General features: G+C 46.1%; 1 protein-coding gene across 1 annotated transcript in view; it reads left to right on the forward strand.

Moving 5' to 3' along the window:
- Positions 1-5,755: 5,755 nt before the first annotated feature.
- The window catches only part of DPF3 (double PHD fingers 3), a 303,432-nt gene continuing 281,836 nt past the window's right edge, over positions 5,756-27,351 (forward strand). Inside the window, exon 1 of the mRNA XM_043919911.1 lies at positions 5,756-5,824. Coding sequence (XP_043775846.1) covers positions 5,793-5,824 — 32 coding nt within the window. The 5' untranslated portion in view covers positions 5,756-5,792. The remainder of the gene's footprint in view (positions 5,825-27,351) is intronic.

The raw sequence follows: 27,351 nt of genomic DNA on the forward strand, positions 1-27,351 counted from the left end.
TAAAAAGGCACCAGCTTCATTTTCACCCCAGCTTAAAATCTTTTAGTGTTGCCTGACTGCCTTCCAGACAAATCTTAGCCCTGGCAACATCCCCATCCTCACCTCTTTAGCTTTTCCTGTCTCATTTGTCCCTCTGCAACTACCTTCCTATGACGGGATCCCCTGAAATCATGATGCCCTCTCGCACCTCTGAAGCTTTTATGTGAGCTGCCACTTCTGCAAGGACATTTCTCCTCCCACAGGTCATTTGAGACTCAGCTCAGGGATCATCTCTTCTAAGAGGACAGCCCTGACCTTCCTGTCTGGTTGGTGCCTCATCCATCCCCACAGTGTCCCCTGTTCTTCCACCTCATACATTTTTACTGCCTTCTCCCCCCTTCCCATATCTTTCAAATATGAGTCCTTTGAAGGTGGGGACTGTCTCAGGTCTCACTGCAGCCTGAGGCCCAGCAGAAAGGAGCATGGTGGAGTAGAGGAGGGAATCTACAAATATTTGATGAATGCATTAGCTGTTTTCAGTCTATGTTTTGCATCTGGAAAGCCTTTTACTCCTTGACTATTTCTGAAATCTACCTAATCAGGGTCCACACTTTCTCCATGAAATCTTTCCCTTCATCAGTGTTAGAGGTACTTTGCTCCCTCCCCAGAGGTTCTTTGGCATGTATCACTTCTCCCTTGTTTTATACTAATTTCTGAAAATCTTGACACCATGAAGTCTCGAAAAGCCAAAGGAGTGAATGCATTCAGTAAACACTCAAGGATAGGATTATGGGCTCCATGCCAGGAAAAGGCGAGACTGGCTGGGCAGGCCACTTTTCCCTTTTAAGTCACATCAAGTAATTACACTACTTGCTTATAGGGTTGGGCCTACTATTTTTATTCTCTCTCCAGATGGATGGGAATTGCTTTTTGAGGGTTGTTTCCATGTCTGGTTTATTTTTATTTCACCACCTGTGCCTAGCACAAAGCCTCCCTCATAGAAAGCCTCTGATAGATAAGTGAATGAATGAACTGAGTGAGTGGAAGCAGCGTGCATTGGTTTCAATTCAACTTGTCCTGAAATAGGAGGTTTCAGAGGTTTGGCCCTAGGAGCATCTCCCATATCCAGACTTTGATTTGTTTTTTCTATGCTTTGAGATTTTGTTAATGGATTAAGAATACCACCACCACCTACAGCCCCAAGAAGAGAGAAAACCAGATTATTGTGTGTGTTTTTTTTAAGTCTTTTGCTGTGCCACGTGGCATGTGGGATCTTTCTTAATTTCCCAGGGATCTGGTACCCTCTGCATTGGCAGCGTGGAGTCCTAACCACTGGACTACCAGGGAAGTTATCAGATTGCAGTTTCAGTGCCCAAACCTCTTCAGCTCAGTGCCTATAATATACCAGAGCTGGTTCTGGATCTCAGGGGAACCAGCATGGCTAACCAGCTGCCAAGGCCATGACTGATTGTTCTGGGGATGAAAGGAGGGATTGAGGGAGAGCTTGTTCTTGTTTTTTAAACACCCACAGGACTTCAGACTCCTTCAGCTCGCAGAGCCTGCCGGGAACTGCCTTTATTTTGGATGGCTTTTGTGGTGAGCTTCCTCTTTCATTGAACTCTCTGGCTATTTTTGAGGCCTGTATCTCCTTCTCTTACTTCTCTGTCTTACAAAAGTCAGGTGGAAAGGCTGACACTTGCTACAGAAATGCCATTCTTCCCCTGTTTCTGGATGATCGTCTCCTCACAGCTTTGATTCAGTCTGCTGAGACAGTCTTCAAACTTTTTAAGAGAAAACAGATTCCAGTGCCCCTAGTGGTTCAGGTACCTGGGTCCTTGGTTGCACCCCAAATGGTACTTTGAATGAGTGGCGTGGAATACATGCTTAAACTGGACCAGGGAGATTTGCTAACTGATGTCAAAGCTGATTCTGAGAGGACTACATGGGATGGATTAACATGACTGAGAAAGGCCTCAGCCTTCTTTCCCTGGTCACATACACTGTCTAGAGCAATGCCGTACCACAGAAACACAACATGAATATTTTAAAATTTCTTAGTAGCTACATTAAAACAATTAAAAGGAAAGAGGTAAAATTAATTTAATAGCATTTTAAATTTAACCCAGTAAATTAAAAATATTTTCATTTCAACATGTAATCAATATGAAAATTATCAATGAGATATCTCACATTGTTTTTTGGTCCTAAGTCTATGACATCTGGTGTGTATGCACACTTAGAGCACATCTGAATCCAGACTAGCCATGTTTCGAATGCTTAGGAGCCACGTGTGACTCACGGCTCCCATATTAGACAGCACAGCTCTAGACTCTCTAGGTGGGGTGGGGAAGTGGTTACTCTGGGCCTACTCTGTCCTTCAGATGAAGTCACCTAACCAACTAAATCAAGCTGAAAGCTTTGGGGAGTGGTGGAATATATTCAAATATATGACTATCTATAGAGCCTTAGACATGGGATTTTAAAAATGTCTTGATATTACAGTCAGGAAGAGGGCATTTAGGGGATTTAAGTAATTATATGACCCTTAACTCAATTAGTCCTATTTATTATTTCATTCTCATCAAAGTTGTTCTTTGCTTATTTTTATTGGATTAATGAGTTTAAAAATCTAAACTTGATGGACACTCACTCTCTGATATGTCTTTTTATTTGGATCCCCTTCATTCCTGTGCCATCAGGAAATAAATAAATACCTACATAAAAATTAATAATCAGCCTTAATTAAGTGTTTGCTATGTGCCAGACACTTAACATGCATTACTTCATTCAAGTAGGTTCTATTATTACTGCCATTTATCAGATGAGGAGACTGAGACATTCAAGGTCCTAAGTAAATTTGCTCAAGATGACCCAGCTGGCAAATGGTGACCTCAAGCAGGTGAATTCCAGGGCCCAAGCTTCTAAATCCTATACAGCACTTCCTTGCAAAATTAAAGTAAAATTTAACATTCTTCCCAATTTTTTAGGGTTCTGGTCTTGTTTAAACCTGTCTACTCTAAGTTCTTTTGCTTTTGAGCATTCTGGCAAAAAATATGTATTTTTTTGTGGGGTGAGAGCAGTACATTTTAAGTCCTATTTGAACAATTTAGCCTCATTGCAGATGGGTCAGACTATCTGCAGATTGACAGAACTTATCTTATTGTAGAAAAAAAATCTTGATCTATGACATAAAAACCAAAGTAAATTAATAATAATTCTTATATGTCTTATAATTGATAAAAGGTGAATTCACAACAATTCTGCTTACTTAAAAGTCATACCTATGTTGACAGAGTAAAAATGGCATTCCATTAAATTATAAAAGGCAAGGCTATGCTACTTAAGAAACCAAAATCCTTTCTTTAATTCATAATTTTTTCAATTCAATTATTATAAAATGTAACATAAATGCTTAAATTCTGGATTAGTTCCTCACAGTGGAGACAGATCTAGTCTGCCATTTTCAGATGTAGTGGGTATTTAGGAATTATGCTTGTTTCTGGATCTTGGTCTTAATAAATGACTATACATGCTTAGAGTATGTAATATGTAATATAAATATATTTTCCCTCTCCTATTGTAAGCCTTGTTCAGGGCAGGCCCTACCTTTTCTGATTATTTATCAAGTGCATATATTAAAGCATGCTTTGCCTTCCAATCTGAATTGCTATGCTTTTAAAAAAATTTTTTAATGAGAGGATAGTTGCTTTACAATGTGTTGGTTTCTGCTGTAGAACAACATGAATCAGCTACAAGTATACCTATATCCACTCCTTCTTAAGCCTCCCTCCCACCTCGCACAGCCCACCCCCTAGATCATCCCAGAGCGCTGAGCTGAGCTCCCTGTGCTGTGCTTTTGATATCTCAAAGAGGCTTTGGGAGTTCTGACTGATAGTTCAAACTCATACTTCTTGGGTTTTTTTAATGTTGTCAAGGCCCATCACAGGCAAAGTATTAGCTTTTGAACCAATCCCTTGACAAATTAATAAAGGACCAGACTTTTCAAATTTTAATTTTAGAAAAGGGGAATAACTTTTCAAATTGTAAGATGCTGTGCAAGAAGTTACACAGGGAGGTTGGGGTTAGCAGATGTACGATGCAGATATAAACTACTATACATAGAGTGGATAAACAAGGTCCTACTGTATAGCATAGACAACCATATTCAATATCCTATGAGAAACCATGATGGAAAAGGATATTTAAAAAAGGATTCATATGTATAACTGAACCACTGTGCAGCAGCAATGAACACAACACTGTAAATCAACTATACTTCCAAAAAAAGTTACAAAACAATCTATAGAACTTGACTCTGTTATTAACTTGGCAGCAAGAAGGGGTTAAAAATGTCAAGTCTTACAAACATAGTGATTCAGTCCTCTTCTGTTTATCTGTAACTCTAATAGTGTATGGAGTTGAACTCTGAAGGTTCTGGAACATAAAACAATTTTTATTTATTGTATCCATTGCTTTGAGAGCAGCACTGAGAAAGGAAGTGAGAAGGCACAGTTTTGAGAAACTGGCAATTTGGCACCCCCTCTCCCCTTTTTTTCACCCCTCCCCCACTATCTTAGCTATTTGACCTGATTAAACAACTTTGGGACGGGAGCCAGATTTCTGTATGCTAACGAGGCCGCTATTCATGATTTAGTGCGATTTCATCCTCCCAGAGCTTCCAGGCTGCCCAGTGGAAGCTTGGCTTCGCAGAAGTCCTCTGATTTTGTCAGGGGTTCACCAGTGAGTAGTTGGCACTGGCTTGAAGCAGAGACTCTCTGAACGCCTCGGGTCACATCGGATTATTCATTAGCAAAGTCTTTTCACCTTCTATCTAATCAGCTTAAGGTGACTCCAGAATCGTGTGTGCTACTCCCCGAAAGAGACCCTGGCAACATCCAGCCTAGGTTCCACAACTTTTGGCTGGTTACTCGCTTTCCTGGGAGCAGAAAGTTTGCAAAGTTCCCTTAAATCTCCTCTTCCCTAAGCCTAAAGGTCAGGGTGCCAGGGCCCAGTTAGCTCTCAAGTCAGCCGGAATCTGACCATTTCAGAAGTTTCTGGTGTGTGTGAGAAGAGAAGAGGGGGTAGTCGGGAACCGTCAGAGTGACCACCGCGCATTACATAACGAAAGTCCAGGGAGCGAGCTTGACACGAGACATTCCAGGGGGAGGGGAGCTGCTGTCTTGGAGTCGCCAGGAACTGCGGCGGCAGTTCAAGAAGCCAAGAAGGAAGGTGCCCGAGATAAAGACAACACTTCGGGAAGGAGAATATAAAAAAGCCGCAGGACCCAGAGTATTAGCAAACGAGAGGACACGTGCAGTCATTTGTTAGACGAAACGGCAGCCTTTCAACTTTTGCACGGGAACAAGGGGATTTGCCTTTGGGGGGATTTAGGAACGTATCAGCAAAGCCAAAAGCTAATGAATGGAGCTCAGCGGTTTGTTGGCAATACTTAAATATTTCTATCCAGTACTTTTGTCCAGGAGCGCAACTCTCTGCAGTCATTTAGAAAGTAGGGATTCAAACCAAACTAAGATACTCTCCGTGCGTCTCCACTTTCCCCAACCCGAAAAGGAGCTGCTCGCGCGGTACTGCCCCTTTAAGACCTGCTTGCTCTCGGGCTCTACAAAAGGGAGTGACCTCTGGGCTTTGACAGCTCCCCTAATAACTACCACCGTGCAGGCTCCGCCCACCTGGCGACCAGCCGCGCCGATTGGCCAGCGGGCCGGTATCCCGTACTCTGATTGGCTCTCCGCTTCCCCTGAGCGAACCTTTAGAACTCTGAGACAGACAATATTCTGTTACATTGTAGCAAAATGGCGACTGTCATTCACAACCCCCTGAAAGCGTAAGTAAGACTAAAAAATGTACATATTCCGCGTGGTTTCAATATGAAAAAAAAGGCGCCTTCTGCGTGCGGAGCGCTGCCAATGCACAGCGCTAACAGGCACCTACAGCCGCGGCGGGGCTTCTCTCTTTTCTTTCAGCTCTTACTTCTTCATCTTTTTTTTTTTTTTTTAAAACCCCAACGCGCAGAAATGTCAGGAGACGCAATTAACAAGGAGAAAATTGTTACATTTGTGTTCTTTCAAATTGGCGGACCGAGAAGAGAGGGCTTGTCTGCAGCGGAGCCAGGCGCTCGAGAGCTCTACAGCTAGGGGATCGTGGGCAGCTCGGGGACAGCACGGTCCCCTGAGTCTCCCCGGCTTCGCGGGGTGGGGAGCGCGGCGCGCGGCCCGGGGGTGGTGGGGCCGGCCTTGCTGGGGGCGAGCGCCGGACTCTGGGACCGCGTTGGGCGCACTTGGCTGAGCCCCGCGCCTCCGGAGCCGGCGGCCCCCCGCCCGGCTGCTAGGTCCTCCGGGGCGGCCGGACCGCGGCAGCTCCGGAGTTTGCAGGGCGCTCTCTGCCTTCCGATCGCTTGTGCGGAGTTTGTGCAAACCTTCCGGAGTTGGGAGGACCGCAGGGGGGAGCAGCGGGTCCCGGGAGCCCTGGGGCCCAGGTGGTTGCCCGGGGCTTTCCTGCCGGGGCAGCCCCCGGGAACGTGACGGCGCTTCGGGCGGTCGCCGGTGTGTCTCCGGGTGTGTTTGTCCGGGAACGGGCTGTAGTAAATGAACGACTCGGGTTAACTTGGGGTTGATTTGGAGACAGGGAAGAGCTGCAGGTCTCATGAATGGTGTTCTCGGCTCCTGCGGGTGAATAGCCGAGGCGAGCGAGAGGCAGCTTATTGGGGAGCTCGCCGCCCGAGCCGGCAGCGTCTGCTCCTGGCCAGAGCGAGGGGCAGGTGCCTCTGGCCGCCGCCGGGAGACTTTGAGCGGACGCCCAGATCCGGGACGGAGGGGGGCGGGCTGGGCGAGGACACGCGGGGGCCAGCCCCGGGTCCCACAGCCAATTCCTGCCCGCCTTCCTCCCCCACTCCTTTTTATCCTGGCTTCCTTCCTTCCTTCCTTCCAGTCGGTGGAACTGTTAAGCCGCCAAGTCCGCTCGCGATCGCGGAGCCGGGGGTGGCTTCGGAAAACTAGCGTCGTTCTGAAAGGGGTGCTACTGGCAGTGATGTTGGCAGAAGGGCGCTCCCTCCGGATCGCGGCGCGACGTGGGTGGGTGGGTGGGCGGGGGGTTTGCGCGCCTGGGATTAGGACTTCGCAGCTGGGCTGGAAGCTGCGGGCGAGAGGAGAGAGGGAGGTGAGGGTGTGTATGTGTGTGTGTGTGGGGGGGGTTTCGTGCCGAATTCTCTACGGTGCGTGGCGGATGCCCACTCTGGTTCTTTCAACTCAGCGCCTCCACGTCCGCACCCGCGGCTCCCCTAGGAGTTGAAAGCCAGGTTCGCACGCGGGGTGGGAGGCGGGCAGCGGCGGGGGGGTGGGTCTTAACGCGAAGGAAAGCGCCGAGAGAATGGGAAGTGTTTGCACCAGCTATCTCCTACCGGTAATAGGGGAAAAGGGTAGGAATGTCCCAGATCTCGGAGTTTTATATATACACACACACACACACACACGCTGCTAAGAGGACATTGGAAGCTGAGGCTGATTAGAGAGCAGCTCCCGGCTTCAGTTCTCGCTCGGAAGCTCCGATACACTGCACTTGAACGCCACAGCATTTCACCCAAGAAAGCAAATGTTTTATGGCAGAATAAATGGGCGTAACTTCACGGCATCCCCTCTCCTCGTCTCCCTCCCTAGCCATATCGCTGATGCTGTGAGTTTTAACCCAACCCACAGCTGATTTGCAGTTTTCACATTTCCAGCCGAAAACGCATAGCGGGGCGGATACCTCCTGGTAAACTCAAGTTAGAGAAATCTATTTCGCCTGTGCGCCAGGTTTGTTTCCTATTGGGAAAGCGGTACCCTCGTTACCGTGGAACCCGCTTACGCGCGGGCGGGCACAGTATCTCTATACTCATTCCTGCCCGCTCCAGTTTTTTGTTTCTGTTTTTTTTTTTTTTTGACCGCTGAAGGGTGCGTTTTGGGGGGTGGTGTATGTGTGGGGTGGGGTTAGAAGTGCAGAAAGGGACAGAGTCGCGGGCTGTTTATTGGAATTAGTTCTGAATTATTACACTTGTACTTTGTATAATTAGAAACAGTTGCAATGTGATGTATTTGTAATTCCGTGTCGACACACATACACACACATACACTAGCATACACACGACACTCCAGTCGGCTTTTTCTAGGTGGCATTTGAATGGTCATTTATAATTAGCCGCTCATTTTTTGCATCCCGACCCTTTTCCCTGGGGGTAAGTGGGTGTAAACAATACCACAAACCAGCCGAGCCTCCTGCGCCCTAGATGGTTTTTAAACTCCTAACGCAGGAGCATGCACGACGTTACAGGGAGACCTACATCATCTGCCTTTATTTTGAAAAACAACTTGTTTCATAGAACATCTTATATGTTTCATTTGTTTTTAAAAGTTGCTGATCAGGAAACAATACACACGTGAATAAATTATGCATGGGATAAATTAGAACAAAGCGCAGAGACACATCGAGCGGAAGGGATGGATGGTGGTGCTGGGAGGAGGGGAGCAGGGAGAAAGGTTTGGAGAGCTCTGTTTTTATCCTCCTGTGTCCCTCCTGACAATGAAACGGAGCTGAACATCATTAGCATTTTCTCTGTGTGCGTTCAGAAAAGCCAACACCAAGGACGCCCCCTATAGAAACTGGTCACACAAAGGTTTCCTCTAGGACTGGGGGATAAACTGGCAGTAGGTAATGTCCTAGGAAGAAACAAGCAACACCTCTTTGGGGCTCTGCCTAAGCTGCGTAGGGACCATTTTTCATTATACCAGCTTTTCCCACATGTAACATTCAGTAATTCAATAGCTTGAATTACTGGACAGCACAGTTTGAATCTCATTGCTTTGGGGTCTTCTGTTGGGCCCCAAGCTCCTGGAGTCACATCTCCTCTCTCAGCAGTTCAGCTTTCTTCCTGCCTGTCTTTGATCTCCCTTCAACTCCCTTTCTTATTCCTCCTCCTTGTACCCTTCAGCCCCTTCCTCTCTGAAGCTGACAGCCTGGCTTCTCTGTCTGTTGTTGCCTTTAACATCTTATTACTGCCCAACAGGGTGTTAGAGGCAGAAACAGGAGCCGCCTGGACTGATCAGATCACAAAGGGAACGCAGCAGGTGGGCCCACAACCAAGCAGTCACATCTGGGCAGATAGAATATGAAAGCATCGATGGACATGTATGATGTGTAAATAGGTATTGCACATTATTTAATTTAGCAGCTACATTGTCTGAGCCTAGATGTGTGAGTCACCCTTGTTTCTTACATGGACAAGCAAGATAAGGGCCATGTAGGGAAGTAAATACATGTAGGGAACATAAATATGGATTTGATAATCCATCTGTCTCTGTGTAAGTCCGCCACATTACCTATCATATTCTGGTTGATTGCTACCAGAAACCAAATTGCTAGGGAACATAATGCCTTTTTTTTTTGCCCTGGTATATTCTTAAAAAAATAAAAAAAAATTTTATATTGGGGCATAGTTGATTGACAAACATAATGCTTTTAATATAAATTCTAATCTTATTTGATATTCTACTTCACGTTAATCACCCTCCCCCAAATCTGCTATCAACACTTTAAACAACTTACTCTTTTATTAAGTTATCAAAACCCTGGTTTGTATGCACTTAACTGGGAATGTCTGCCACCTTCTGCCAGACTGGATTATGCACATATATATCTATTATACTAACTGCCTGCTTAGAAAAGAGTAACTGTTATTATTATTTAATTATTCCATATAAACCAACAGGGATTTATCCCAAGTAACTATTTGTTTATAAATAATGAGATCAGTAGACTGGTCATACCTATAACATGTGAACATCCAGATATGTAGTTGTATTGAAACTTTTTTTTGTAAGGAGTTTCCCTTAGTTGGAGGCTTTTTTTTTTTTTTTTTTTAAATCTCTGTTTTGTAATTAAGGACACAACTCTGGGAGGAGCAAATTTACTTACTCAGCCAAGGTCAAACAGCTGGTCATGTGTATAGATGGACCTTAGATCTTCATCTTTTTATTCATTCTCTGACCTGGAGACTGTGTATTCTAATCTGAAGTGGTTTTGTGCCTGTGAAAGTTGTGAAATTGTTGCCACTTAGAAGCCAGACCTCACTCTTGCTGTGGCACTCTGTTTAGATTATCAGAGAGGATGGTACAGAGGGGCCACATTCCTGGTTCTAATCTGCTCCTGGCTCTTTCTGTTGGGGTGTGGGGATATGGGTAGGTACAAAATGGGGAACACTGGGGTTGGTATTTGTGAGCTTTCAGCTTTTTATGGACATTATTTTAGCCCTTATGAAAAAGGACCCTCGGACATTTTAAGCCAACAGATGCCTAAGAACCACCTTCTCCATCTGCTTCTGGTTGCCACTGGGGTGAGGGCGGGGGGAAGCCTTAAATTCTCCAAACTTCATTAGCACACATTATTTTTCAGTGGGAAGAATGTCTGGTTTTGATGAGATACCCATAAAGGTTATTAATTTCTGCCAGAACCCAAATGAAGGCATTGTCACAGAAAACTGCTGGGCTTGCAGACCACCTGGGAGACATTCAGAGGTCTCCAGTTGAATGGGAGTTGCTCAGTTCTAGAAAGTGGCCTGGAATTCAGAGGCAACTTAATTGGAGACTTATCCTCCTTTGTCTTTTTGGAACCATGCAGGTGGCTGAAATTTAGGTACATCTGAGAAACACCATAATGTCTAAAGCTGTTCCAGAGCCATCTGCCCAAATCAGTGCAGAAAATAAAATGCCATGGTCAACAAGCTTTGTTTTGAGTTTGCACCAGAAAAAGAAAGGAAACTGAGGCCGATGTTTCAGTTTTGAAAATGCAGCCATCCTGATTGTAGTGGTGCTGGGTGTGGGTCATGAAAAGCATCAGAATTCAGGCCTGTTTATTATCCCAACCTCTGCAAAGTAACTTTTGTGGTTTCTGAGTGTTCTGAAAGTCACTAGAAGACAAATGTAGCCCAATGTGGCAAGCCCCTGACCAAAAAAATGCCACAACCACTGAAACAGTTTTTTGCCCAGCCATGGTTTTCCAGCAGGGGACTGTGTAAGCATGACCCTAGCATTAAATAATCTTTAAACATGTAGGTATTTAACAAGAAAAGATAAAAAAAAGTGGCCTGGTGAGAGGGGATGGGGAGGGGATAGGTAAGTGGATAAAACTACTGTGTGGTCTGGAACTCTGAGAAGATGATTGTTTAACAGCAAGAGAGACTGATGTTATGATCTATTGCAAGTTCCAAAGTTTTCTTGAGTTGTGTGAGCCACTGGGGAGAGATGAGGTGTTGTGGTGTTTTTGTAATCTGTTTTTCTTGTTGGTCCAGTTACTAGTGTTTCACAGTCTGTCAACCCATATGGATGAATGGAGCTAACATCGTAAAACTGTCACTGAAGGAAGGTTTTTGAAGCCTGTGATTTGCATCAGAGTTTTAAAAGCAGTGGTTAGGAGGTGTTTGGCTGGGGGGAGGGGAGAAGAGGAGCAACCTGTGCTGGGAATGTTTAGGTTGTGTGTTTGTGAATAGTAGTAGTGGGTGGGGGGTTACAAGGGAAGAGAGCAGCCTTGAGCAAGCTAAGATTTAGGGGGCTGTGTTTGGAAGCAGGGAGGGGCAGGGGATTAAATTCAGAGTTTCTAATAATGGGGTTCAAATAGCCCACATTGAGACCTCCACCCCCAGGCCTTAGGTCTGAGTCCGAGGAACAATGATGGCGCGTGTCTAATCCCCCTTTGCACCCTCTCCTCCCTCCCAGAGTCCAGAGCTTGTCATCTCAGGTTGCTATGAAATGAGTTTTTCTCATTGTTATTCACTTCGAAAATCTGCTGTTTGTATTAACTTCAACTGGAAGCTCCACCCGAAAAGGTTTTTCAGTCCTCAAAATTTCACCAGTCATCTGTATGGCCTTATCTCAAACTCTGTCCCTCTTACACATTTGTTTCTCACCAGCGGCTATGCTTTTGTAGCTTCAGAAGTAAAAGCTTCAGGGAGAGGATCCCAGAGATCTGAGCTCGGTTTTTAGCCCTACCGCTCACTAGCTATGAGACCTTAGACCCAGAACTTCTCTGAGCCACATATTCCTTGTCTTTAAGATGAGGGTGATGCACCTTGATTGCCAAAATTCCTTTCCACTAAAAAACTGGTGGCTCTTAGACTATGGTTGATTAGGAAGGATGAGGAGGACAGTTACGGACCAGTGTTTGAATTCTTCCTCATTTTTTAAGTGTGGCTCTAAAAGGGAGTTAAGACTGGTAGATTTTCCTGTAGTTTCATCTTCTCTGGTCCAGTCTTGCCACATTCTGTTACCACTTGGGGTTCTTTTTTTTTTTTTTTGAGAAAACAAGATGTTTATTTATTGTATTTATTTGGAAAATAATACACTAAAGATAAACTTATCAAAAAAAGTCTTATAAACAAGCATTTTAAATGTTTAATATTGGACTAATACAATAATAAAACACCTGTGAAATTTTGAACATTGTTGTTGTTCTGGATACAAAAGGTCTAATTTAGTTTAAATAAGATCTGAAACACCTTTATGAAACTTGTTTTGCTCAATGGGTATGATTTTAAAGTTATGTATATATGGAGGTGAAGTGAAAGCTACTCAGCTGCTCTTTTTGACCCCGTGAATTATAGCCCACCCGGCTCCTATATCCATGGGATTTCCCAAGCAAGAATAGAATACTGGAGTGGGTTGCTGTTTCCTTCTCCACCACTTGGGGTTCTAATCTCTCTCTTCTCAGGGCTCAAGGCTGAGGACCAGGTGGTGGCCCATTTAGAATGTGGTCTTTTCTTCTGATTCTCCCTTTTGAACACTTTTCTCATTAACACTCCAACCAGAGGATGAAGATGGGGAAGAGAAATGAGAAGATTAATTGGCCTATTTTTTCTGTTTACAAGCACTCAGGTTAAGTTTTTGGTTGTGCAAAAGACTAGAATTATTGGGAACATCTATCTTTTTCTTCCTATTTTGTGTAAATGTATGGTGGAAGAAAGGGAACCAAGCAAAAGATTTTCTTCTCTGGATTTCATTTATCTACAGTCTCCTTTGATCTGCTCTTCCTCTAACATGGCACCCGTCCCAGTTAACATGGAAATAAATGCTTATTTCATTTCCATTTGGGCAGTTGCAAATACCTGACTGTTCAGTGAACTGCAGTAGGTGGGCCTGTACTGATGTCTCAGTGAGCTTCCTCTGTTGTATCCTGTGATGCTGCTGGGGAAATGGAGGTGTTCAGTAGATACACAGAGTCTGGCCTTACGCAGGTGGGTATTAGCAGTGTCTAAAGTGGAATTCACTGCCTCTCATTCAATGACATGCCTCCAGAACATCCCAGATTCCTCTGGAGGCGTTATTATCAGGCTTTCCTTTGGTTGACAGCTCCCTTGGCAATTTTCTACACGTCTAAAGGAGGAAGAGGGGGTTTTTAAAGCCATCAGAGAATTCACAGAAGCCTGAATTGTGAGAGTTAGGCAAAATGAAAGAAAAAACAAAATGGTCACTCTGACCTCCAGCCTACAGAGGCAGTTCCTTAAATTTTTTTGTACTTGTGGTAAGATATATGAATACATAACATGTATATTTAGCATGTATGACATGTAGATGTACACTTTTTTTTAAGTGTTCAGTTCACCAGCATTAAGTACATTCATAGTGTTGTATAACTACCCATTGTATTCATTTCCAGAATTTAAAAAATCATCCTAAACACACTCTATATCCATTACACAGTAACATCCTCTGTTTTAATGAGGACATTCTCCTCCCATCCCATCCCAGTTTCTGGTAACCACCATTGTACTTTCTGTCTATATAAATTTGCCTATTCTAAGCACTTCATATGAGTGGAGTCATGCAGTATCTGTCCTTTCGTGACTGGCTTATTTCACTTAGTATAATGTTCGTAATGCTCATCTGTGTTACAGCATGTGTCAGAATTTCCTTCCTTTTTATGGCTGAGTAATATTCCATTGTACATATGTGCCTTATTTTGCTTATCCAGGGATGGGTACTCGGGTTGTTTCCACCTTGTGGCTATTGTGAATAATACTGCTGTGACATGGCCGTGTAAGTAACTGTTTGAATCCCTGCTCTCAGTTCTTTGGGGTGTATGCCTAGACCCCCCTTCATTTTTAGATTTATTAAAATTCATGGAGTACATTTCTAGATAGTACAGGCAACTCCTTCCTTCTAAACTTAAAAAAAAAAACCCAAAACTCATGGCATGATAGAATTCAACCTCTTAACCCCCCTTCCCCTTTAGGACTACCACTATTTTGTGGGTGGGGGATAAATGCCCCGGGAACTCAGAGACTCACTTCTTTTATCTCCAACCATGAGGATTGTCTTCATCTTGTCACCCCCCACCCCCATTCCCAACCCATTGAGGGCAGGGACTCCCCATGGGGGTCAAGGTCTGGGTCTGGGGAGGCCCCAGAGGCTGCAGGACTAGTGGTTACCTGGTGGGGCTGGAGCGAAGGTTTCCCAGGCAGAGTGGAGGTCTCATCAGGCAGCAGGTGTCCCGGTGGAGGGAGCACCTGAGATGACAGGACAGCTTGAAAGTCAGGAGGCGGTAAATCTGAGCTATCTTTTCATAAGGTGAGAAGGGGTTGTATCTCCTTTGGCCTCCCTTCCTTGCACTCAGCCCTGCTTACCTCCCCCTGAAGGGCCCAAATGAAACAATGGATGTGAAACACACTTCAGAAAGTGTAAAGTACAGACGGGAGGTGTTACTAGAGCTGCAAAGTTTCCCGTAGCTGATGGCGGCCTTCTCAGAGAGTCAACAATACCGCATCTATCAAACATTACTTTACTATATTAAAACTAAAATAAATGAAAAGATCCTGGCACTACACATCCTATCTAACCATTGTTTCTCAGGAAATGCAAAGCCTCACTCATCCAGCTGTGTGTAAATAGCCCTGGGATCTCAGTGGGGTTTTCCCATCTTCCGGGTTTGAAATAGGTGAGAATAGGAGCTCAAGGGAGGCCTTCTGTTTCATTTTCCATTGTCAACCCCATACTGAGTCCCTCTGCAATCAGAGGAAACAGAAGCTGGCGGGCAGAGGGAGCATTCTCCTGGAACTTGGGCTCTGGTCATCCGTCAGTCTCTGGCTCCTTCTACCAAGAAGACTCCAGGGAGAGAGAAGGGGAGAAGGTGGGGCTGGAGTTTAAATCTGCTAGTGAGCAATGAGGGTGTGATGTTGGCGTAAGGGGTCAGTGGCAAGAATTAATTCTTTGTACCTGAGTAGACTGTGGGCAGCATGGTGGTGAGGGTCAGATCTCAGAATGACAGTTATTTGCCAGCCTTGGAAAAGCTTCAGATTCAAGCTTGCTGTAGAAATACAGCATTCTTGTACTTTGTGAAAGCAAATTAAGTGACAAATGTCATCCTTGCTCCCATTCTCTCAACTAAGAACTGTTTACATGTCTTTGTTTGGCTGCTAGTTGAGCTCAGTGAGAACTGTCTCACCCTCTTTGGAACTTTCTTCATCCTGTCCTGGCCAGTGCTGCTTGCCAGCCTGCCCCTCCGTACTAAGCAACATGGTAGCCTCCCTATCGGCATCTAGGACCTTCCACTCCAAGGAAGGCCTCCAGTCTGTCTGTTTCTCCTTCCAGATCCTTGATCTTTGACAGGACAAAGTAAATGCTTGTAAACCGGGACGCGAACGGTTCCCCTAGGCTGCTAGGGAAACCACTGTTGTTTGTGGGGGTGGGGGAGGAGGGGAGGCAATGTGGTGCTGGAGGTGGGGGAGGGCAGGGTGGATGGGGTAGTCGAAGTGGAGAGAATATATTCTCTCCTGCTAATTATTTTCCCCGAGGACTTAGCCAATGCAGAACCATCTATTATCGTGGGAGCGCTCTATGGTGGTTCTGCCTGTGATGAATGCTAAGTGGAAACAAGCAAGAAAAATTAACAGGCGGCTGCTTCTGTCCACCTAATTAAAATGCATATCCAAATGCATAATTCCTTATGTTTCCCCATGCACACACTCCCCTTCCAATCCCAATTCTATGGAGGAAAAAAACCCTACTTTCTCCCAATCATTTCTCTTGATTATACTTCCATCAAGAGAGAACTGGAGGGTTCCTTTAGAATAGTGAAGGGCCATTTTTGTAACACTCTAAAATTGCTTTTTTTTTTTGCTTAGATTGGCCCCCCAAATTCTGAGCTCTTTTTTGTTTAAAATGAAGAACAAAAACTTTATCTGACTGAAGAGACAAGGGAGAAGGAAGGAAGTAGAGAAAGAAAAGCGGGAAGGGGAAGAGAGAGAAAGCAAGAAAGAAAAAAGAAAGTTCCCACAGTTTCCACTGACCTTTAGTTTTGTGCTGAAAGTCTGGCTTGGATCAGCAGTGAGAATTTTGAAGGTCTTTTCTATCTCTTCATTCCTTTCTTTGACTTGGCACTACTTCCTCAGCCCCCCAAAGAAACATAGCCCAGAATTTTTCAGAGATTTTAGAAGATGCATCTACCTGTGTAGATCAGGTAGAGAGAAAAAAGCAAAAGCCTCTGTCCTGGGGGCAAGATCAGAGATGCTGACATCAAGGTTCCAAGTATGCCTTAAACAAACAGTACCTCTTCACCCCTCTTTTCCTCACTTTTTGTTCATCCAAATGATCAAGTTCTCCCCCTCGGAAGAACAGTTTTATTCAGGGGTCATAAAATATTTAATAAGACATGAAACTTGAGTCACTGTGTTCAATTCCACGTCACTGCCATCTTGGCAGTGATGCCCCTCCCCCGGGCAGCACCCCCCCCTCCCCCATTCTTGAAGCCCCTTGACTGCCCTCCACAACAGCCCCAGCTGTTGATTTATCAGGGCCGGCTGGCTCAGCAGTGCATGGAGATTGCTTTTAATTAACTCTCTTCATTTTTTCCAATCTTCAGGGAGCAGCAGCCCTTTAATGATTTTAATATTTTATCTGGATTTATATCCGCCTTATTTGTTGTTGTTTGACTTCCGCATTTGTTCTTCCTGAATTGCTTCCAGACTGATCTATTTGTGTGCCCCCTTCCCCTGTCCCGCAAGGCCTTCCAGGAGAAAGGGTGCTGAAGAAGACCCACCCACTCTTCCCAAGCTGTCTACCACGGCAAGGGGAGACACGCCTAGTGTTGATCTCTGCCATGGTTTGGGTGAGAACTTTTGTCTTAGGAATCCCAGTCTCACCTGACTTAGCTGAAGGAGTTTCTGAGCTTTTCATTAAAGGGGAAAAAAAAAATCTGAATTTTAGAAAGTGAAAATTTTCTAATCTCTTTGCCTCTTTCATGCTTGCTGCCTCTATGAGGGAGTGAGCACCCTGGAGATTTGGATAAAAACTGCTTCCAGGGCCTGGAGGTCTGTCGTCTTGCCCATTCCAACCTGACATAGTTTAATGGAACTCCCCGGAGGATGATGACTTCAGGACGGGGCTGGAGGTAGGTGCCTTTTCATACTGTTCATGGGGTTCTCAAGGCAAGAATACCGAAGTGGTTGTAGTCAAGTCTTCATACCACTTTCCATGTCTTTAGATGTGACTGGAATTTGCTCTGCAACTGTAAAGAAGAGTACTTGTAGGAATGGTCTGAAAGAGGGCCTGCAGAGGTACCAGTTGCCTTCCCTGTTTGAGAGTGCCTGCTCCCTCAACCCTTGGTTCTCTGTTTCTGCGCCCACTTCTTACACACCACCATCTGAACACCTTCCCACCCCCGACTTCCAGCTTCCTTTTGGCTGCAAAGTCTGCCCCTTCCCCCAACAGTCCCAGAGAGGCCCTGGCAGACAAACTTGCATGGGGGCTAGTTTTCAGAACCAGCTTGTCTACAGAATACCCTTTGACATCTCGGTTTGGTGATGTGTCTTTGGGGTTATTCGTTGCTAGGCAACTGCCAGCTAAAGTTTGAGTCTAATCTGGGGAATTGCAGTGAATTGCCCTGGGTGACTTGTAGCCACATTCAGGGACTTGGCTTTACAATCCTTCGAATAGGAAATTGAGAAGATATTTTTCCGTGTGCCTTTCTGGAAAGAGATATTGGTTTGTAAAACCTAGCCCACCAACTGGCACACAAGTGTCTGTACTCACAGTGTTTGTTCTGGTGATGAAAATGGTGATTTCGTCCCGTCTCCTTGTATTTATCCCTTGAGATATGCTAGCTTTGAAAACCTATGATGTGTCAGGTACTAAGCTATCTGCAGGATGCAGAGACAGAAACCATGGCTTCTATATCACAGTTTGGTATTCAGGCTACTCAATGTCCTATTGAGTGTTTCTTCTTCACTCTTCCTTGGCAATCACAGGCCCTTTTGAGAATCCTGTGAAAGTTCTGGATCATCTCCCCAGAAAAAATGCATATCTGCATCAGATTTTGAGTTCATAGATGTTGAGGAGCCCATCAGTGGATGCCCTAGAGTCCATCGGCTCCAGGTTAAGAACCTTAGATTGAGAGATGTGGGTGAGCTTGTTACCACAAAAGGCTGCTTCTGTGTCCTTGCTCAGAGCGGTCCCTAACCCTTCCCACCTCTCCTGTAGTCTCACCAAGTGGTTCGCGTGTCCTCAGCCCCACCCTGCCCCAGCTGCACATGATGAACACCTACCTGCTCATCTTCCAGACACTTCCAAGTCCCCTTCTCTCCAGCAAAGCCCTTGCTACCCTCAGGTAGAATTGGCCATCCCTGCCCTTGGCCCCATAGTCCCAAGGATACTTCCCTCCTGGCCACTGAAACACTTAATGCTGGTTAGTTAAAATGGAAGGCCCTAGAAGGTTGAAGGGTGGCTGCCTGGGTCTTTCTGTCCCTAGGATCTAGCATTGTCCTTGTTGTTCTTTAGTCGCTAAATTGTGTCTGACTCTTTTACGACCCCGTGGTCTGTGGCCCACCAGGTTCCTCTGTCCATGGGATTCTCCAGGCAAGAATACTGGAGTGGCTTGCCATTTCCTATTCCAGGGAATGTTCCTGACCCAGGGATCAAACTTGCATCTCCTGTAACTCATGCATTGGCAGGTGGGTTCTTTACCACTGCGCCACCAGGGAAACCCAGGATCTAGCAGAACGGATGTCTGATAAATGTGTGTGGAGTGACCGAGCAAATGAAACCAGCAGGCTCTTCCTGCCTAATTTGCTTCCAGCTCTTTGAAATCAACTTGTTTCTCATTCTCTCCCTGGCAGGAATTTGGAAGAGACAGCAGAATTACTTTTCCCAAATTCTTCAACTTCAGGAGTTGGAAGATAGGCACAAGCTTACCTTGCTTGCATGTGGCATGTGAGGCTGTGATGGCTGTCAGCGTCATTTATTCTCGCCCCTTGTTTCTTCACCACTTCATCCCTGTGGATCTAAAAAACTTGGCTTTCCTTCCCTTTGGTCTTTGGAATTAAAGGCAAGTCTTTTTACTCTGCCTTCTTTCACAGATTAACTAAGCTGAGGCTTGCGAATAGCCACTGATAAATCAACCACGCTTTTATTAAGTGCCTACTTTGTGCTCAGCTGTGTATGGGATTTCTTTTAGCCTTATTTATACCTGAGGATTTTTATGGGTTTTTAAGATGGGAGAGATCAGGAGGTGCTAGTACTACAATGGTTTAACCCAAACTTGGGGTCCCGTGAGAGTCTATTGCCTGTCTTATTGAGCTTTGGAGGTAACTGTGGCCCAGTCAATGTTTTCAGGTATATATTCTTCAAGAAAATTTCCTGTACTTTAATCATGCCTATGTAGATACAACTTTCCCTATGACTCTATCCCAAACATATTCAATGCAGGTAAATTTATTTGACAATGAAACAAAAAATAATGGCCTGGGGATCATGTTGTTGTCGTTCAGTCGCTGAGTCATGTCTGACTCTTTGAGACCCCATGGACTGCAACACGCCAGTCTTCCCTGTCCTTCCATCTTCTGGAGTTTGCTCAAACTCATGTCCATTGAGTCGGTGATGCCATCCAACCATCTCATCCACTGTCATCCTCTTCTCCTGCCTTCAATCTTTCCCAGCATCAGGGTCTTTTCTAATGAGTTGGCTCTTCGCATCAGGTGGCCAAAGTACTGGGGCTTCAGCTTCAGCATCAGTCCTTCCAATGAATATTCAGGGTTGATTTCCTTTAGGATTGACTGGTTTGATCTCCTTGGGGTTCATGGGAGGGCCTTTATTCTTCATATTGAGAGAGAGAAAAATCTCTATCCTCATAACTCTTGCTGCTTTTCCACCCTCCAGATCATTCAGTGTTGGGGCCCTGGAGAGGCCTGGGTCTGAGTCAGGATGAAGGTGAAGGCCAGAGGTGGAGACAGGCTGTTCAAGTCAAGTTTTAATCAGATCTTCGTCCACTAGACATCCTTCAACGTGGAGCGCTAGAAAGAAAATGCTGATGGTGCACAAAGTATAGGCTGGAGGAGCAGAACCATACCAAAGAGTCTGTGAATTCAGAGGGGTCACACCACACCAGCACCTACTCTGAAAGTGAACTCCCCTTCCATCCTGGGTGGAGCCCTTTGGTACAGAGGGTGCACGTGGGCCTGTCCAGTTCCTCGGGCTCATTTCCTTTCTGGGCAGCCATCCCAGTATAACAGACACTTATACATATTCTGTCCTCATTTTGTCTAATTACACACATCTCTGGGGGATGGGAAACAAGTTTGGATCATTCGCTTTTAGGTCAGTTGTGCACAGGGTAGCTGAGATGAGCAATGATCTATGGAGTTTGATGAAATTCGGGAAGCTCCCAGAGTTCCCTGGTCCACAGCATACCAGGGGGCATTGTTTGCCATCTCAGGGGCTGCAGATCCCAGCCAGTGCAGGGGAGGGATGGAGCCTGGCCAGTTCATGAGTCTGAATGTAGGAACCTTTCTGAGACTGAGCTCGCTCTTGCTATCCTTGGAGCAACAGGATTCCTTTATTATTTGATGATCAGCCTGACTGAGAGGGGGCTTCCTCAGTGGCTCTGCGGTAAAGAGTCTGCCTGCCATGCGGGAGCTGCAGGAGACACGGGTTTGATCCCTGGGTCAGGAAGGAAGTTTCCCCTGGAGGAGGAAATGGCAGCATACTCCAGGATTCTTGTCTGGAGAATCCCATGGACAGAGGAGCCTAGCGGGCTACGGTCCATAGGGTCTCAAAGAGTTGGACACAACTGAAGTGACCTAGCATGCACGCACACATGCTAACTGTGAGGACCCAATTCTATAGGTCCCTCTTATGGTGATCATTTGTGTTCACTCATTATCTGCCTAGTATGTGTTCAGTTTCCTGAGAAACACAGAACAAAAGGAGCTCTGATCAATGCTACAGTCTCTAACATTGCCCAGTGTTTCCAAGAATTCCTTGTCTTCTTTGCGACCCAGATAAGCTGGTCTGGACAATACAATAGCTCTGGAAGGTCCACACCTTTCTCCACCACCCAGAGCTGGCAGCCTTGGGCAGTCCAGCTTCCTGGCACCTCTCCTCCAGGCTCTATGATAGCTTCTCAAATACCCAGGAAGGAAGGAAAGTAAAAGTGAAAGTCACTCAGTCGTGTCTCCGACTCTGTGTGACCCCATAAACTATACAGTCCATGCAATTCTCCAGGCAAAAATACTGAAGTGGGTAGCCTTTTCCTTCTCCAGCGGATCTTCCCAACCCAGGGATCAAACCCAGGTCTCCCACATTGCAGACAGATTCTTTACCAGCTGAGCCACAAAGGAAGCCCCCAGGAAGGAAAAGCCCACTGGTTACTCTTTTCTTTTCTTTTGCTTTCTGCTTCTTATTTCATTTCTTGACTCAGACCTAAGGCTCCCCAGCACTCTGGGAGCCCTAGATAGAGGAGTAACCCCTGTGATTCTTCATATCTAGCCTGGGTTTCCTTCTGACCGCTGACCCTCTTCATCTGCGCCTCACTGACATCTTTCTCCTTTTCCCTGTGCATTGCACCTTGATCAAAAAGCATTGGAGAGGCACAAAAGGAAGGAAAGAGTATTCTCTCTAGTCCCCTGGAGGGCACACTCATTCTCATCAATGGCGGAGCAGGGAGCGGGGAGGAGGAAAAGGCGAAGTTTGCACACAGCAAATGGTGAGAAGAAGCAGGAGAGAGGAAACAGGGGCCATGAGGTTACCTGGTGGGAAGAACTGTGCTCGGTGAGCAGTTCAGCCCCTGAGGGGTCTGTGAAATTGGAGGAGAGAAAGTGGCCCCGCAGTGGGGATGTGTCAGAGGTTTCAGGGAGGAGGTGGCTTTGAGCTGAGTTTGGAAGGGCAGAGGGATCTGGTGAGGCTTAGGAGCGGTGGAAGGTGAGGATGGGGAAGGATGGGCACGAAAGGGATGTGAACAAAGATTTGGGAAGCATCTGAGTGACTCTAGAGAATCTTCTTCCTTTGTGGTGGTGTGAGTTGGAGGGGACGGGCCAGTTGAGAAGGAATGTGTGGAGGACAGCAAATGGGTCCATTTGGCTGGATGGGAGTGGGGGTCCATGAAAGTGAAAGTGTTAGTGACTCAGTGCTCTCTGACTCTTTGCGACCCCATGGATTGTAACCCACTGGGCTCCTCTGTTCATGGGATTTCCCAGGCAAGAATACTGGAGGGGGTAGCCATTCTCTTCTCCAGGGGATCTTCCTGGCCCAGGGATTGAACCTGGCTCTCCAGCATTGCAAGTGGATTCTTTACCATCCGAGCTACCAGGAAAGTAGGAGTCCATGAATAGAAGGTAAAAATGGGAAATAGCCTGGGGCCGGGTTTGTCTGAGTGGAGCCACAATTTGGCAGCCAGTTTCCAGGAAGAACTCGAACACTTCAGAGGTTGAAAGAGAAGTTTCAGGGAGAGGTAGTGGGTTGTCAGTGTGTGTCCCTCAGCAGGGAGGATCTGTCATCTGCAGGGACTCTGTCTCACTGATCCCTTGGTTCCTTGGTTATGTGTTCTGGGTTCTGCTAGGGCACCCCCAGAGGAGGTAAGGCAGAGGAGGACTCTAGGGGGCCTGGGCTGGTATAAACCCCCCACCTCAGCAGGTACAGGACAGCCTTGGTCAGCCATCCAGGCAGATATGCCAAGTGGGGCAGGATGATGGGATAAAGCCCATCCAAGTGCTGGATCTAGAAATCTTTCCCCTTTTCTATGCTTTATCACCACTCCCTTTCTTTACAAAAACAATGAAAACCGCCCATAAATGGTTATAAGTAAAACATACAAGTCCATTCTAGGGAGGAAAACATAAACGCTGACCCTCATAGCGCAATCACAGTCTAGTGCTCCGAGAATTAGTCTCACGGTTTAAGTGAGAGTGGGGTGGGGGTGGGGGCAGTGAGGCTGCAAGTCTCTAAGACTGTGTTCCTTCCCCGGGGAGATGGAGGTAGTTTATTTTGAAGGTAGTTCTTTTCCACTCCTACCCAGGCCCCCCGATACTCATTCAAACTGCCCACCCAAGGCCCACTCCCTCCTGCTGAAAGGCCTGGGCCCCGGGGAGCTTTATTGATAGGCCCGTGTCACCCCAGTCCTCAGGTTCCTTGGAGAGCTCAGATGCCCTGTCCTAGGGAGTGGGAGGGTGGCGAGCAGTGTCCATGTGGTTGGAGAGTCTGGGTCACATCCAAGCCCCATGACTGTGGGCAGGATCTCTCACCCCTCTGTGCCTCAAAGTCCTCATCTGTTAAGTGGGAGAGATGGTGTCTGCCTTTGGAGGGTTGTTGGAAGAATCAAATAAGTTAATATACATTCAGGGTTAGAAGAGTTGGCCCATCTTACCCTCTTAATATTAATAGATGTTGGCAATGACTCTGCTTTTCTATCTGCAAAATGCAGACATACTAGCTGATTTTTTCCCACACTGGCATCTTAAGGAAAATGAGATAATAAGTAGGAGAAGCTCTGATTTTCTTAGCAGAAAGAAGTTCTAGAATTCAATGGTGTTACTGTCAGTAACTCTTAGAACCAGTGTGCCAGGACAGACTTTGAGAGGGATTTATCTCTGGGATGCTTTGTCCAGGAGCTCAGGTTATTGCATGCTGCTGGACAGGTGCTGATCTTGGGTCTTTCTGAGAAGGAACAAAATTGCACAGATGCAGAAACGCTGAGGTGAGCTGTGCTGTGACTGAACTCTGGGCTCCTGCTTCCAGTCACTGCCGCCTCGTCCAAGGGGGAGGCAAGTGCTTCCTGCCTGAATGGGCTCTGCCCTAGAAAGGGGCTTGAACAGCCTTCAGACCAAAGCGGGTGAGGGTGGGAGCTGTTCTGTGTGCTTGCCGCCCATGTGGCCCGCCGCCCCTTTGTCAGACACCTTGCTCATCGCGGCCCTCCTGTCCCCGGTGGGTGTATGTATACATGTTCCCAGCACACGCTTTTTGTAGGCAGCGATCTGTGCTTGACAAGCTGGCATTCCAAACTCTAGATCTTCCAAACACCAGACCCCTATGTTATTTTTAACTGTCCAAAGTTTTTTCCACGAGGTGTAATTGATGAGACTCAATAGCCTGGTCAGAGAATCTAAACTTCAGCTTGTTTTGTCTCCCTTGAATGGGCCTGTGTCCGATGACCAAGCAAAAAAACAGTTTCGAAACTGACTGGTCTAAACCTTCCCATCCGTCCCATCCCCCACTTCTCTTTAGGGAACAGAAGTGAACACCAAGATAACCTGAGCTCGCCTGTTTCTGTGGCTCCAGATAGGAGAGAGGCAGATCCCTTCCATCTGTGACCTTCTCCTCCCTGCTCTCTCTCAGAGTCCCGATAGTGAGGGACAAAGCTACGTTTTCAGAGAGATAACAGGAAGGGCATTGAGGAGTTGGGCATGCAATCTCTTCTGGCCTTCTTTTTCAGCCCCCACATTCCCCAAGGGGTAAGTCACATTCTCCTCGTCCTCTGGGGACAGTCCTGGACAGATGCTGTTATTTCAGCATGCCCGACATCTTGTGACGTCGAGTGACCACCATCCTTATAACACTGGAGAAGATTCTCAGCTCTGCACACCCAGGACAAAGTGCGCCATCTCTCACTGGCCTGCCATTTGCATCGTGAATTTCTTCAGCTTCGTGTGTCTTTTTTTTTTTTTTTCATCCGCACATCTCTCCAGGCTGTGGTACACTTGGCACTTATGTTAATCAAGTGTGCACAAGATACCAATTACTGGGTATACAGTGATAAGCAAAACCGATATAGACCCCATCTTTGTGGAGCTTGTGGTCCAGTTGGGGAGATAGACGTTGATCACATACATATGTAAATAAAAGTTGAATCTGTGTTATGTCGGAAGGTCCAGGAAGATAGAAGAGAGTGTGATAGAGGGAACTGTTCTGGTCTGGTATGTTGAGGCAAAGTTTCCTTGAAGAGGCAATGCTTCATTGCATGCAGAGAGGACAAGCATGTACAAAGGTCCCATGGCCATTGGAAGAACCAGGGAAGGCTGATGTGGCTGGAGCGCAAGAGAGAAAGGGAAACTGAGGCTTAATGATAGGGTAAGAGAGGTCAGGAGGGACCAGAACATGCAGGGCCTTGATGGATATTTTAAGAGTGTGTACATTCTCCTAAGAGCAGTGAGCAGCCACGGCAGGGTTGAAGTCAGGAAGTGACTTAGTTCCATTCATAGTCTAAAAATTTCCCCCTGGCTACAGGGAGATTTAGCAAGAGAGCCTGGGAAGGGAGGGATGAGTGAGCTTCTAAGAAGGCTTTTCTGGGTAAAATTTAGGAAATAAAAACATGATGTGTGTGTGTCCATGAAGGACAAGGCATGAGCTGGACAAGGGCGTGGCAGTAGAACATCCCCTTGAACTGCCTTCCCTGCTTCCACTCATTCTCTGTCCCATTTGGTAGCTTACAGAAGCTGACAGCCCGCCCCCATCCTCCAAGGTTTCTGATACTGTGGACAGGTCTGCTTTCCTCCCAGGCAGAGTCTGGAGCTGTCTGCTTCCCTCTGCTCTCCCTGCTGCTCCCTCCAACTGTCCTTTGAGCAACTCAACATGCGGCCTGAGGACCCTGTACACAAGGGACCTACCTGGGTGTGAGTGGTGAAAGGTGGATTCCTGGGCTGCCTCCTGGACCTTCAGAGTCAGAATCTCAGCTTGTCGGCCATGTAGTCTGGTTCTTGTTTTTATTAAAGTTTGAGAACTGCTGTTCTTCTAGCCCTGCACACTAACATTACATCAGTTACTGCAACGATGCTTTAAGTGTGTGTGTGCTGGGGGTGGGGGTGTCGGGGGGTAGACGGGTACTAAGGGCTTTCAAGGCACAGAAGGTCTTCTTTGGGCCTCACAGTAACGTGCTCCAGGAGATAAGGCTCCAGTAACTTCGGTTAACAGATGGCGTTGGTGGGAGGATGGAGCTCCAACTCATGTCTGACTCCAAGTGCTTTCCTTTGCTTTTCTCTTGCCCCACGTCTGGGTGGGCAAGGTTAAAAAGGACTAACTTTTAATTTCCAGGTGTAGTTCCTTTTTAAAAAAAAAAATCCAATATGTTTTTTGGGGCTTAGGGAGTCCACCTAAAAAGTAAACATCAATTAGTATGTGAAAGGGTGGAATTTGGTAAGTTTATTATAATTATTATTTATATATATTTATATGTATATATATATTAATATATATATAATTATTATAACCTTTTAGTATGGAAGATGTCAAACCTGTACAAAAATACACAGAATAGCATAAAGAATCTCCATGTGTCCATCACCCAACCTAGCTTTAACAGTCATAAGAAGGGTGGGCATCTTTTCAGTTGTTCAGACTTTGCTCTGTGGTACTCTGTTTTTTCATTTATTTACTTATTTATTTAAGCATTTCGTATGGGATTATAGTTGCTTTACAAAGTTGTATTAGTCTCGGCTGTATAGCAAAGTGAATCAGCTATAGTAGTAGTAGTGTCAGTCACTCAGCTGTGTCTGACTCTCGGCGACCCCATGGACTGTGGCCCGCCAGGCTCCCCTGTATGTGTACATATAGCCCCTCTCTTTTGGGTTTCTTCTTGATTGAGGTCACCACGGAGCACTGAGTGAAGTTCCCTGTGCTATACTGTAGCTTTGTGATGCTCTCATTTCTGTGCCCATTGGACGAAATACCTGATAGGACAGCAGGCAGCTCTCAAAGCACCCCCCAGCTAATGACTGGAGAGGGACAAAACTTTTTTCGTTCAATTTGTTCATCAACAGAACAGCTTGTAGACAGAGCTTGTGCTTGGATCTGTAGATCTAAGAAATACCTTGGAGACCATTGGTAGTCTCCCTCACAAGTCTGACATGACATAAGAGGCCAGACAAGCTCTGCGGACAGTCCTCAGGCTCTGCACAGTTAATAAGAGGCAGGTCCTCCAGCCCTGCCCTCTTTATACAGCACTGAGGGTCTCTCGACATCTTTGCTCTAGTGTTTTCCAGTGTGAAGTTATGGAACAGACCCCCCTCCCAGAGCCCTGGTGGTTGAAATACCAGTATTTGACCATCTCAGCTTTTGCTCCCTCTTTGTGGGAAAA

The sequence above is a fragment of the Cervus elaphus genome, chromosome 12 (genome assembly GCF_910594005.1).
Source record: "Cervus elaphus chromosome 12, mCerEla1.1, whole genome shotgun sequence".
In the NCBI taxonomy this organism is placed as follows: Eukaryota; Metazoa; Chordata; class Mammalia; order Artiodactyla; family Cervidae; genus Cervus; species Cervus elaphus.